At 47.5% G+C, this 12,467-nt stretch overlaps 1 protein-coding gene across 4 annotated transcripts in view; it reads right to left on the bottom strand.

The window, feature by feature from the left end:
* Nucleotides 1-10,887, bottom strand: part of USP22 (ubiquitin specific peptidase 22) — a 98,673-nt gene extending 87,786 nt beyond the window's left edge. For all 4 annotated transcript variants that reach the window (XM_082772332.1, XM_082772333.1, XM_082772331.1 and 1 more), the window contains exon 1: nucleotides 10,683-10,887. In XM_082772332.1, coding sequence (XP_082628458.1) covers nucleotides 10,683-10,808 — 126 coding nt within the window. In that variant the 5' untranslated portion in view covers nucleotides 10,809-10,887. The remainder of the gene's footprint in view (nucleotides 1-10,682) is intronic.
* Nucleotides 10,888-12,467: the final 1,580 nt, after the last annotated feature.

Below are 12,467 nucleotides of genomic sequence, written 5' to 3'. Positions count from 1 at the left end.
CCATAAATAGCTAATTTACAATCCCATTATCCCATCATCCTCAACTATATGCAGTATGAGCTAGCCACACGCCCCGTGACCAGATGCTCTAAACAAAAATAATAACAATAAAATTAAAAATTAAAAAAAAAAAAAGAGTTGAAACATCTTAACGGAGTTTGATAATAAGAGACAGAAATCTTAACTTAGAGACGGGCCTGTTAATAGGGAAACAAGTGCTCATAACTTGATTACTCAGAAAAACACTATTCATTTCATTAAATTAAATGCAATGTGAAAAGTGGATTTTCTGTAATAGCTGATCACAAATTACAGGCATTCTACACTCTCCGGTTCATTTATTTTTCACAAGGAAACCGGAGTAGGAGCGCGTTATTTGCATAGAGGGGTAAGTTCCCATGACTGCAGAACACGAGACACGTGTCAGACACCGGGCTCAGCACACGGCAGCACCCCCGTGAAAGCACGCCGCACCAGCGATAGCAGGTACCATCACGGCACCTTTCAGCTGGAGTTAGGGACGAGCCACGCTTTACAGAAGAGACAAGGAGTACGTGGGGAGCGTTCAGACAGGATCTGTCAGCGGCAAAGTCGGGAGAAAGGCTGCAGTCGCACGCTGCAGCAATTGCGACTCGAAGTGCCTTGAGCATCCTCCAAGCATTAGCACTCAGGTCCTCTCCCATCACCCAGGCGTTGCTCCCCGCCAGCTACCAGCTGTACAGCTGCTCGTTCAGCCCCACGCTGACACGCAGCATACAGCCAACCCAGATGAAATGGTATTGAGAGGAAAAAAAAAGAAAAAAAAAGGTTTTTTTCATCCTTATCTGTTCCTCTTTCTGGTTCACAGCACAACCACACCAATATGATGTAGTGAATGGCGTGACAGCAAGAACACGCTGCCCAGAGCACGTCTCTTCACGTCTCTTGTTCCTCCAGTAAGTCAAATGCTGCCCTGCTACATCCCTACTGCATCTGAAGGGATCTTTCTGCCCCAAAACGTGTGCCAATTCACATGTTTGTGTCTCACAAAGACCCAGATATTGCTCGCTTTTACATTTTAACTCAAGCTTTTAATCTGTCAGATTCCCTACCTTGTGTTTTCCTGCTTGATGTCATCTTCCTGTGTTCTTTTTACCACTGCTTAAAACAATTTGTTTGCACAACAGCTGCAACCTGCAGGGACAAGGCACTTCCAGAACTGCCTGGCTTTACAACAAATTGCTCTAACACGGTTGTTCTTCAGGTTAGTGCAAAACGAGTTCTTCGCTGATTGCTTCTTCCTCTGCAGTCAGACTTCTGCAGTATGCAGCTCTTTACGAGAGGCAAAGACCCCACCTCCTACTGCCTGAAATCTTTCATAAAGGGCCTGAAAAGCTCGCATACCAACCATGACACGTCCCTGTGAGCTCAGACACATGTTCCCTTCCCTTAAGTTTCCTTTTTGCCAAATACTTAGCCACATGGATGGACAAAAGATTTACTTAGCATCGTAAAGCAAGCTCGCTAAGGCTCCAGGTGTAGTTTTATTTCTAAACCTGGCACTATTTCACAAACATACACTGCTACTCCATAGAATTATGAATTTTGGTACCACTCCACTTTGTGACTCAGGCCCCTTCAATTAGCAAACAAGTGATTGAGAGCGACTCCTCTGCACGTGCAAGTCTGAATCGATCCTGGCAACTGAATCAATGCAGAAAATTCTAAGGAGATAAAGAAAAGAAAGTGAATTTACTGGGGGCAACGCTAAAATTAAACATCAAGAAAAGTCGCAAGAAGCAGAATTACTACCTGGCAATGAAACAAATCATTAAGGGTAGTATAAAATTACGCTGGACGAAGACTAAGACCAATTTCCTTATGGAATGACCTCATATAACAAAACAAAACCTTGTTCCTCTTTACACGCAACTCACAATAACTGCTGAAACTATTTTCATTCCCTTTTCTATTCTGCTCTCCAAATCACTGTTAAGATCATCCCACTACCATAACACAAACACTGGAGTCAGGAATGCCCAAAGAATTAACAGTGTTAACAATGAAAAATACCCGACAATTAACCTGGGGGGGGGAAAAATGCCTGTTAAGTGAGCACGACTAAGGTCAGCAATGTACAGAAAACAATCTACATGAGAACTTCACCCCAGTAATTTTCTGCCCAGCAGGAGAGCAAGCCAGTTTAAGAACATAACAGGGCAGTATTATGGAGACAACCAAGCCCAGCGAGGCAAAGAAAAACACATAACCCTAAGACAAATTCTGCATTTGTCACCAGAGGGCACAGGGTCACAAAACCTCACCTACCAGAAAGGAGGTATCGGAATGAGTCAGCTATCTCAGCTGTCTTCGCTTATAAAGCTGTCATACATCTGGTGTGAGATAAATCTTACTTTTATTTGCCAAGCATATTCTGAAGAACATCCTTTAAAATCTCACTTGCGTGCAATAACAAGTCTGAATGCACAGGACAGGAGCCCAAACTGTAACTCTGTCAAGTAATATTAGGTGGTTCAAAGACACAACGGGGATGGGAGGAATCATCTCTACTTTTATTGCAGAAATTATTGGGAAGAGGGCGAGGAAGTGCAATAATAAAGGTTATATAGATGCCGTTTTCGCTCTCTGTGCCAACACACTGCACTAAGACAACCCAAGTTTGTATTTTATGGAAAACAAAAGCCCTTTACAAACAGAAACAAAACATACATATAAAAGCCCTGACATTAAAAAAAATCTGATGCCAAATCCCAACAAAAAGCCTCCTTAGATGCATGAACTCCTGAGTGAAAGGCAAGGCAATCACCACAAATGGAACCGAGCGCTTTATACTCCGTTATCCACTTAGCTGCAACCAAGTACTACCAGGTCTTTTGTGTGTTTAAGCAAAAGAAATATTTCTTATTACTAATTTCGTAATTTTCACTTTTTACAGTTCTACATATTGCTTTCCAACCTGTGGATTTGCATACACATGGATGAAAACAATTGGTTTAATGCACCGGGGCATGCACTGCAGCACAGAACTCCAGGCGACAGCAATAATGAAAAAGACAAAATATTCTAATAAACTGAAACGTAGATTAATCACCTCTACTAGTTAAGTCTACAGAAATACAACTCATGGAATAAGCACAGATTCCTACAGCCTACATGTACAAGCAGAAGAGCTCAACTGGGCACGGAAACCAAGCGCCACGCTGCAGGAAAAACGGGGCTGGGAGCGCGGCGAAACGCAGGTTCTCTTCTGCACTTACTATTAAGGCAATGTCACATTTAGCCAGCTGCTTCTCACTGCCATGAAGAATACGAGGATGTTTAAAATATTTGGCATGTTTCGTGTTGTCAGAATTTGTTACAGTACACCAGAATTTGCCCTGGCCCCAGTGTTTAAGCTAAAAGAGATACTGCATTTGTTAAGTGTGTTGAAAACAACTTTTGTTACCATGCCCACTCTTTTTTTTTGTGTTTCACCTTGCCAAATACACAATTTTTTAATTCAGTGACAGATTTAGTACACTGTAGACCTTCAGAGGAGTATTTCCCAGGGATAGGCTGACATCACCAGCCATGCACAAGGCAGACAAGAAGAGTCATGTTAATTTCGAGCTCCATTAAGCACAGGAAAGGAAGAAGGAAACAACAAAAAAAAATCTTTACCAACTTGGAAAAATCAGCAGATACTCAGAAAAAAAAAAAAAAACAAGAATTTTTAAGTAATGTTACACATAGCTGACAGGCTTTCAAAAAACCTTGACTAAAACTCTACGTAAGTAAAGAACTGAAAGAAGTCTGAATATTTGCTTTATTTCGTGCACAAAAGAATGTGAGGAGACAGGCTGTTTGCTAATCAGTCACCTACTGATAAAGTGAATCTCAGGTTACCCGGAGTCAATTGGTGTCTGGTAACAGTTCACTCTACCGATCATCAAATAGGTCTTGAGTAGATAAAACAAGTCTTTCTCTTAAATAGGAGATAGCGACGCAGCAGAGGCTGTCCTGGCACTGAAGTAAACCAGGCGTCACTCCGAAGTTGCTCTGCGAGTTGCATTCACCTGGTACCACTATTTGGAAACGTGTTTTGAAGAGAACAGAGGTTAATTTTGCAATGACTAACTCGTTACAGCCTTGATTGTACTACGAGCTAATGCAGCGAAGTTCTTATCTTGAATTAAGCAGGGTGTACATAAAGGACTGCCAGATCGATATGCAAAAGAACACCACTACCAAGACAGAGCTTTCACCCGGTCCGAATACATCCATCAGCTTCCAGAACCACTTCTGCCCAGGGAAGGTTCCCAACTCAGCCCTCTCGGATAACATCTGGCTCTCCACGCACTCCAGCACTGCTTGCTGACAACACGGGCCAGGCTAACAAAATATGCTGTAATGCTATCATAGCATTTCACTCACTTAGCTCCACTGCCCACAGGTTAACAAGAGCCTGGAGACAGCTGCTCTAGGCAGCCCGCGCTGTCCAAGCCCAGAGAGGCTCTACCAAAGATGACTTTTTTTTACAGTACATTTCTAGTGAATCCAGCAGAACGCACACAGGTCACCTTCAGATTGCCTTTGCTGTGATGCCACTGACGGATGTAAGCAGGAGGGTGCATGCATCTCACCTTCACTGCTGCCATATGCTACAGATCCATCAGAAGTACTTGGGAGAACCATGAGAATACAAGAATTAAAAAAAAAAAATACAAGTTGTTATCAGCCATGCCTTCAATTTCATCTGGCTGTTAAGAGCACCACATCTCCGCGTCTACCAGGAAATAAACAGGCGGCAAGAAGTCAACCATGCAAAACCAAGAAAAAACCATGGGTGCTACATTTTGTGAGAAACACAAACATTTGAACTGAAATAATCCTTTTCTGGTTTAAAACAGACCAGCCACCACAAGGATTCGCACAAACATTTGCGACAGTGATTGTTACAAAGCAGGACCCGCAGAGCACATCCAAAGGAAAACAAACTTGCTTTTTTTTTTCCCCTCAAAGACTCAAGAAATAGTAAGCCAGGAGAAAGGGAGTCAAAGTCGCAAGCAGGTGACTTGCACCACCAGTTTGTAGCATTTACCCGCTGATTTGTTACTGCAGCACTAAGACAGAAAATCCTCAAATGAAAGAAAAAGGGTAGAAGGTTTAGAACTGATCTGCAGCCCTGGTTTCATGTTAGCGCTACAGATTAAGGCCTGAAACAAAAATGAGGATATCAGCTAGCCTTTGTTTGGGGTTTAAAGCTTTGATGGCTTAAAATAAAGCTCAGCAGATAGTCCAACAAATCAAGCAAACCCATTCTGCTCTGCTCACCTTCGCGCTATGAGCCGTCATTCTGGTTTTAAAGGTTTCAACATTTTGGGCGTGTTTTTTTATTATTTTTTTTAAGCAAGTAAGATCATTGACTTCAGACAAAATTAAAGAGATGCTACAGCGGCCTCCCAGAAAACAGCCTGGCTGTTAGGAAACCTTTACTCCTGATCGGACTATATAAAAAAAGAAGCAGCTTTCTTCAGAGTAAAGTCGGGGGAAGTCTGCATTTCCTTTGCCCTTTTGTCTCTCCATCCCTATTAAAAAGGAACAGAACTACTTACTACTCATGAATCAGCCTCAATGATAAGGAACTGTGTAACCTTTGGATCAGACATCTGACTGTAAGTGCTGACCTGGGAGGGTGGGCACATGCGTTCCGCTAAGTCCTGGTGGTTCGGATCCCACAGCTTCAGAACTGGTTCTCGTTACTCTGAGTTCATGGCACAAGGCTAATTCCTAACCTTCGGCCAAGAAACCAACCACTTCTTTAAAATCCATGGTACAGGACACAGAGCAACAAGAAGAGGAAGGACTTTTTGCAAGGCTCTACTGTGTGCAGAGCTAAAACCTAATGCCTGGGCACTCCTGCACCACAGGCTGTGCCTTCACACCCAGAGGAAAGAGAACATTACCTTCAGCACGTTTAAGGACCTTTTTACTCCTTAGAGGTTAAGGGCTAAGGAAGGTTGTTTGTTTACAAAACCGGAGGCTTTCTGAATAATGAAGCTTGCAGTTGATTTTGACACTTCTTACGGGCCTTCAGGGAGAAGGTGGTCCCCACAACACATGGCAAGAACATCCTTCCTGAGTGAATCAGATAGCTCACACAGGCAGCCAAAGCGGAGCGTGCAGCTGAAAGAGAGACATGCTTCTCGAATCCTGGAATCCTCTTTCAAATTCTCCACGGGATTTGTAATCCAGAAGTTTGGTGCATATGCTAAAAATGTTAAAGAAAAACAAGCTAAGATTTCCTTATTAATTTAAGAAATAAAAATACCACGTCTGAGAAGGCAGCACAGCCTGGTAAGGTTCTTCGCCCATCTGTTATGATAAAAAGCAAATTGCCTCAGCAACACTTCCCTGTTCCTGGACAGGTACGTGAGGCAAGGCTGCAAGGGAGAAAGCAAGAGAGCAAGCATGCCTCAACAGGCATTCGAGGAGAAGGTCACTTCAGCAAGAACTTAACCCATCAATACAGACTGAACCACAATACCTGCTACTGGAAATATGACACAGCATTTACTTGCTAGATTATGAAACTTTTCCTACTCTGAAAGTTAGGAAATGAACCAAAGCCATTTTGGTTTCAAGTATCTATGAATTAATTCTCCGTGAATTATTAGAAGAAAGGATTCGAAGTCAGAAGAAATACCTGCAGAAAGATCACCACCAATAAAGCAGGATGTTTCTGAGAGCATCATTGGCTTGCAGCGTCCATGTGATGGAAGAATAATGGAAAAACAACAGGAAGAAATACGCTAGAACACACCCACTACCGAAGAGAGCGTACAGCCTGGGACAGGCAATTGTGCTTTGGTCTGTTGTCAGAAACACAAAACAGTCTGAGATTTCAGGCAGGACCTTGTCTGTGCCACGGCCATGCTCATGACTAGCAGATCACTTCATCACAACATCAAGCACCTTTTCAGAGCAGCGATGTAAGACCCATTCAGAACCAGAAGGGCAGCTTGCCTCCAAGGCAGGAGGCCCAACTGCTGCCCTTCAAGTGCTGAAGCCATTACTTACCAGCTCCCAGACACAAAGATGCATCTACATGTCTAAATGTTCTCTGATGGGGACCAGAAACCGTTCAGCACTGCAAAACAGATTTTCTCATCTGTAACTGCAAAGGAATAAGCAAAGCTTTTCAAGTGTGACTCTACAGACAAGACGGAGAAGCTGACGTGAGGGGCTGGCACTAAGTCTTTTTAGCATCCTCTGCCTCTTCCATAATTCCTGAGCAGGGAGCAATGCTGTCAAATTTAGGGACCTCCTATACAGTGTTACTGGGAGGTATTTTCTACATCAAAATACCCAAGGTAAAGCCCATGACCTATAGAAGTTGATGGCAAAGCTCTTATTCATTAAACAGATACTACCACAAATTAGGAATCAAGGCTTACTGGTCAAAGTCCCAAAGTCAAGACAGTCAACACTGATTTTGTGCCACTTGACATACACCTTCAGTGCTGAAAGCTACTTCCAACTTTTTGTCACCATTATTACAATTTCAAGACCGAGTCTTCTGATTTCTTCCTCTACCTCTTCTCCTGTTCCACTCTTCAAACAATCTGAGGCTCGGGTTTTGTCTTCACTTCTGCTTTACCATCAGCAGCACATCTACACCACGGCAAAGCCTCTTCCTACTAACAGCACGTAGCACGACTGCTGCACTTACTACTTTGGCCAAGATGCAGGGAGGCAAGCGACAGCTTAGCTCCTTGATGCAGACACAACGATGCACCAGCCTGAGAGCTGAAATCCCACGTAAGCAACGCTTCAGAAGCGAATACAATCCTGAAACCCTTCACCAGCATTCCAGCATCTTCACAGGTATACTCGTATTTACCTCTCGCTTCCGATTGAGAAATCAAATCTACATTCAGGAGATAGCTTTCCAGCCACAAACAATGCTCTACAGCTATTTTATTTAAAACCCTGGATGTAAAGCGTGCTGAACTGAGAGCTAAAGCCAATAAAAGGCTATTCGCGGGAAAGGTACGTATTAAAAATGAATAGCAAACAGCAAGCAGTGTTAAAATGGTCTTCCAAATCATAATGCAGTAAGCAGCCTAAGTAAAGCGGGAGGAATGGACACTTTCTGCCCCCTGCAGTTTCTATTGCTATCTCGATTTTTAAGACAGCCTTAGGAGGGATAGGTGGTACATTAGCATTCCAGAAACCTAACAATTTAACATCTGGCTACCTAGCACCAACAGCCAAAACATTTTTTTATACCTAGGTTCATTTGAATCACAGTTAAATTAATCAACGTTTCCTATTAATGATCACCTAGCTGCTTTGAATGTTTCCTGCGGTACCTGACCGATGCGATTGTCCCTGGCTTTGCAACAGAAACGACAATCACCTCCCACCAAACCTTTATTTGACTTCTTCATTTTGATTAGCATTAGGGACAGGGATTCTCGCCAACACACTGGTACTCTCAAGAAGTCAGGGACGTGCCCCTAAAATGTACACACACACACGCCCTATATATTATACATAAAGAATGTATGTCTGCGTACATTTATAACCCCATATAAAGGGGAGTGGATTTTCTAGTTATTAGATTGCAAATATTCCTCAAAACAGAAGATGCTATTTATGAAATTTTACATTTAAAGCTGCAGGGCACACATATGGACGAAGATTTTGGTAAAGAAAAAAACCTACAGGAGGTCTCACGTCCACATACAGGAGAGTTAAGTACCGTTACTGCTTAAGCACTTTCTTCAGTCTTTATGAATGCAGACTGGGAACTGAACCCCAAATTCATCTAGCCAAAGTCTCTCTCTGTCTGTGATGACTTACTCCCACACGTTTCAGGCTGGCTGAATGCAAGAATCCAACTATTTTCAGGGTGGGTGGTAACCTGCTTTAAAAAAAAAAAATATGCATTTTTATCATATACTTGGAAAACTGATGTTTTCCGTGAGATGATAATTTTGAAACAATCTTGTTCTGCTTTATGAGCCTGACTGTACAAAGAAGTAAAGAGGAATTGAGAACAGGCCGATTACAGTAGGAAATTATTTATTGCCAGCTGATTTTTAACCAATAATGAGCGCATCACTACTGTTAGATTTCATAAGAAAAAAAAGAAAAACTGTTGCAGCATGCCAATGATATGCAGGCTACAAAGGATGCTCCATACTAAAATAGGAAAGTTGAAGTGTTAATTTCACTGATGAAATGCACCTGAGACATCTTCTTTCCTCACCTAGATTTTTTATTCCAAAACACATGTGCATTTTTCCTCTATTTAAGCTGTTAGTACCCCACAGCATATACCCATTTTTATTTTGACATACTGAAGGTTAAATAGAGCCAGACGTATACCACTATACTTCATGACGTTAGTTTGCAATGGATTACATAGGTTGAAAACAACTTTGGCGACGTTTTGCGGGGTTACCAACTGAATGACTATACTTAAAACCTTTCTCCTGTGATCCAATTTTTTCCCCTTTAAGTAAAAAAGGGACAACTGGGTTGTCCTGAGAACACAAACTGAACACAGGAGAGCTGTGAACTGCCTCACCCCTGAAGACCATCACTGAAACCATCACCGCTTCTGTTAGGAATAACGAGCACCAACCAGGAGCAGAAAGTTTTTCATGGCTTGCTTCACCACCAGCAGGACCTGGGCTGTCCCAAACCCCAACTTTTCCTACGTGTGGCTGCTGCGCTCCCCTTCTGGGCCACGAACACCATCACCGATAGAAATCTGCAAAGTCACTTCCAAGTAAAAACTAGTTGATTCTCGGGAAAACAGCAGCGAGGTGAACAGTTAAGGGGCATCCTCCAGCAACGTGCATTCGGCCAGGAGCTGAATTTTCAACGATACGTGGGAAAAACCCCGGAATCCCCTCAATTCAGGAGGATTTTTCCCTCCTGCTGCCTGCCCTGAGCACCCACACACCCCATACACAAACTCCCCTCTCCCTTTTCATACCCTACACAGCGGGCTCCTTCCCCCAAACCCCGCTGCAGCAAGAATCCCCTTTCCCTAGGGATTCACCCCAAGGAGCAGCGCTGGATTTTGAGAAAGGATAAAACATTTTAAAAGGAAATAAACCACCCCCCCCACACACCCCCCAAAACCACCCACCCCACGGCCATTGTGCCTCGAGGCTTCCCCCCCACACCCCCCCTAGAAGCACACACCGAGGCCCCACAAAGCCGGGCCGTGGGCCGGCCGTGCCCATGGCCCTGGGGCTCCCCTCCCTTCCCTTCCCCTCCCCTGTTGGCCCTTCCCCTCCCTTCCCTTCCCTTCCCCTCCCCCGCCGCCGGGTTCCGGGAAGCCTCCGGTGCCTCCCGCACCTCCGGGAGGCGGCGGCGCTGCGGAACGGCCCCAGCACGGCTTGGGGGGGGGGGTGGCAAGGAAGGGAAGGGGGCAACAAGAGAAAGGGGCAACGAGGGAGGGAGACCCCCGAGGGGTGAGGGGAGGGGGTCGTGGCCCCTTGATACAACCCCGCTGCCCCCTCCCCCGGCCTCAGGGGGAGGCAAGAGGGGGGCTCGGGAGCTCCGTGGTCCCCCCCCCAAGCCCCCTAAGGGAGGGAGGGGAAGGGGAGGGGAAGGTGTAGGGTTAATGGGGAGGTGGGGGGGGGGGGGTGTGAGCCGCCCCCCCCCCCCCCCATGGGTACCTTTCGCTTCCTGGTCTCGGCCGAGCCGCTCCAGACGAAGCACTGGTAGATGGCCCGCAGGTTCTGCTTCCAGTTCTCCACCTTGAAGCCGGTCACATGGCAGCACCCGGCCGCCGGCGGACTCATGTCAGACCCCCCCACATCAATCCGCCCGACGAACGGGCCGGGCCGGGCCGGGCCGGGCCGGGGGGCAGCGAGCCGGCCCCTTCACCCTCCTCCTCCTCCTTCCTCCTCCTCCTCCTCCTCCTCCTCCTCTTCCTCCTCCTTCCTCCTCCTCCGCAGCGCCGGGCACGCGTGTAGCCCCCCCCCCACCCCCCCCCTTTCCCCCCCTCCTTCTTCCCCCGCCCTCCTCAGGGGCTCGGGCCCCTCCCGCCGCCTCCTGCCGCCCGCCGCCCCCACATAGAAGCCCCGGCCCCCGAACAAAAGCGAGGCGGCGGCGGCGGCGCTGCCTCACACCACACACACAAAGATGGGGGCTCCCCTCAGGCGGCCCTCTACCTCATAGAGGCCGCCGGGAGGGGAATAAGAATTAAAAAAAAAAAAAAAAAATTAAAAAAAAAAAAAAGGGGGAAAAGGGGGGGGGGGGGGCGAGGCCCCGCCCGCCGCCACCGCCGCTCCCCTGCAGCCGCCCGCCCGCCCGCCCGCACGGGGCCTGTCTCTTTAAATCGCCGCCCCCCCCCCCCCTCCCCGCTTTGCTTCCTTCCTTCCTTCTTTCCTCCTCCCCCCCCTCCGCCCGCCGGGTGCGCTGGTCCGAGCCGCTAAGTCAACCCAGCCCGCCAGGCCCGCGGTGGGATAGACCAACGGGGAAAGGGGGGGGTGATCGGCCCCGCCGCACGGGAGGGAGGGAGGGAGGGTGGGAGGTGGAGGGGGGGAGGAGCGGTGCTATTGGCTCGCCCGCCTGTCACTCCGCCGTTGAGGCTCGTCTCATTGGTTCGTTTCCGTCTCCCCCCTCCTCCCTACCTAGCGTTTCCCCCTGCCGGATAGGGGCGGGGAGAGCTCGTCTGACTGACAGGCCACGCAGCCAACGGAAAGAAGAGGCAGCAACTCCGTTTAGAACGCTGCCTTCGGATTGGTTATATCACCCGTCAATCGCACAGCGAGCCGCGAGCCGATTGGCGGAGAGGCGCGGCGGGGGCGGTGCCGCTCAGCAGCGGCAGCGGCAGCCTGCGCTGTGGGGGCAGCGGCGCTGTCATATCCGCCGGGCTCGGCCTCGGGGCTGCCTGAGGGGAGCGGGGCCGCGGGGCGGGCAGCGCCCGGCTTCCCCCCGGGGTACCCGGCCCCAACCGGCGGTGAGGTGCCGGGCACGGCCCCGCATCGCCCTCAGGCCCGCCCGTGCCCCCCCCTTCCCTGCTCTGGTGGAAGAAATAAAGGCTCTGTGTAACCAAAAAGGGTGTCATGTCATTTTTTCCTGTCAGTGACTGCACGGGGAAGGGGGAAAATGTTGAAAAATGGTTGAGTTTGGGGTCTGTAAGGAATCTGCGCAGAGTTCCGAGCGTGGGGGCTCCACGGGCTGCGGTTAGGTGGTGGCAGAGTGAGGCAAACGGGTGGGAATTGAGACAAAAGGGTTGGGATTGAGGCAAAAGGATGGGGAATGAGGCATAAGGGTGGGAAATTAGGCAAAAAAAAGGGGAGTTTTCCCCTGATTTGTGAGGAGACGCAGGAGGCTGTGCTTTGGGGGACACAAGGCTCTCACAAGCCCTGGGAGGGCTGTGTGGTAAGGAAGGCGATGTTTAAGTGCCACCGCGTTATTTTATCAATCCTTTTTTCACTTACATCCCTCAGGAG

Source organism: Aythya marila (genome assembly GCF_965140915.1).
Source record: "Aythya marila genome assembly, chromosome: 15".
Taxonomy (NCBI): domain Eukaryota; kingdom Metazoa; phylum Chordata; class Aves; order Anseriformes; family Anatidae; genus Aythya; species Aythya marila.
Note: the sequence above shows the minus strand (reverse complement) of the source record. Positions and strands in the feature narration are given on the sequence as shown.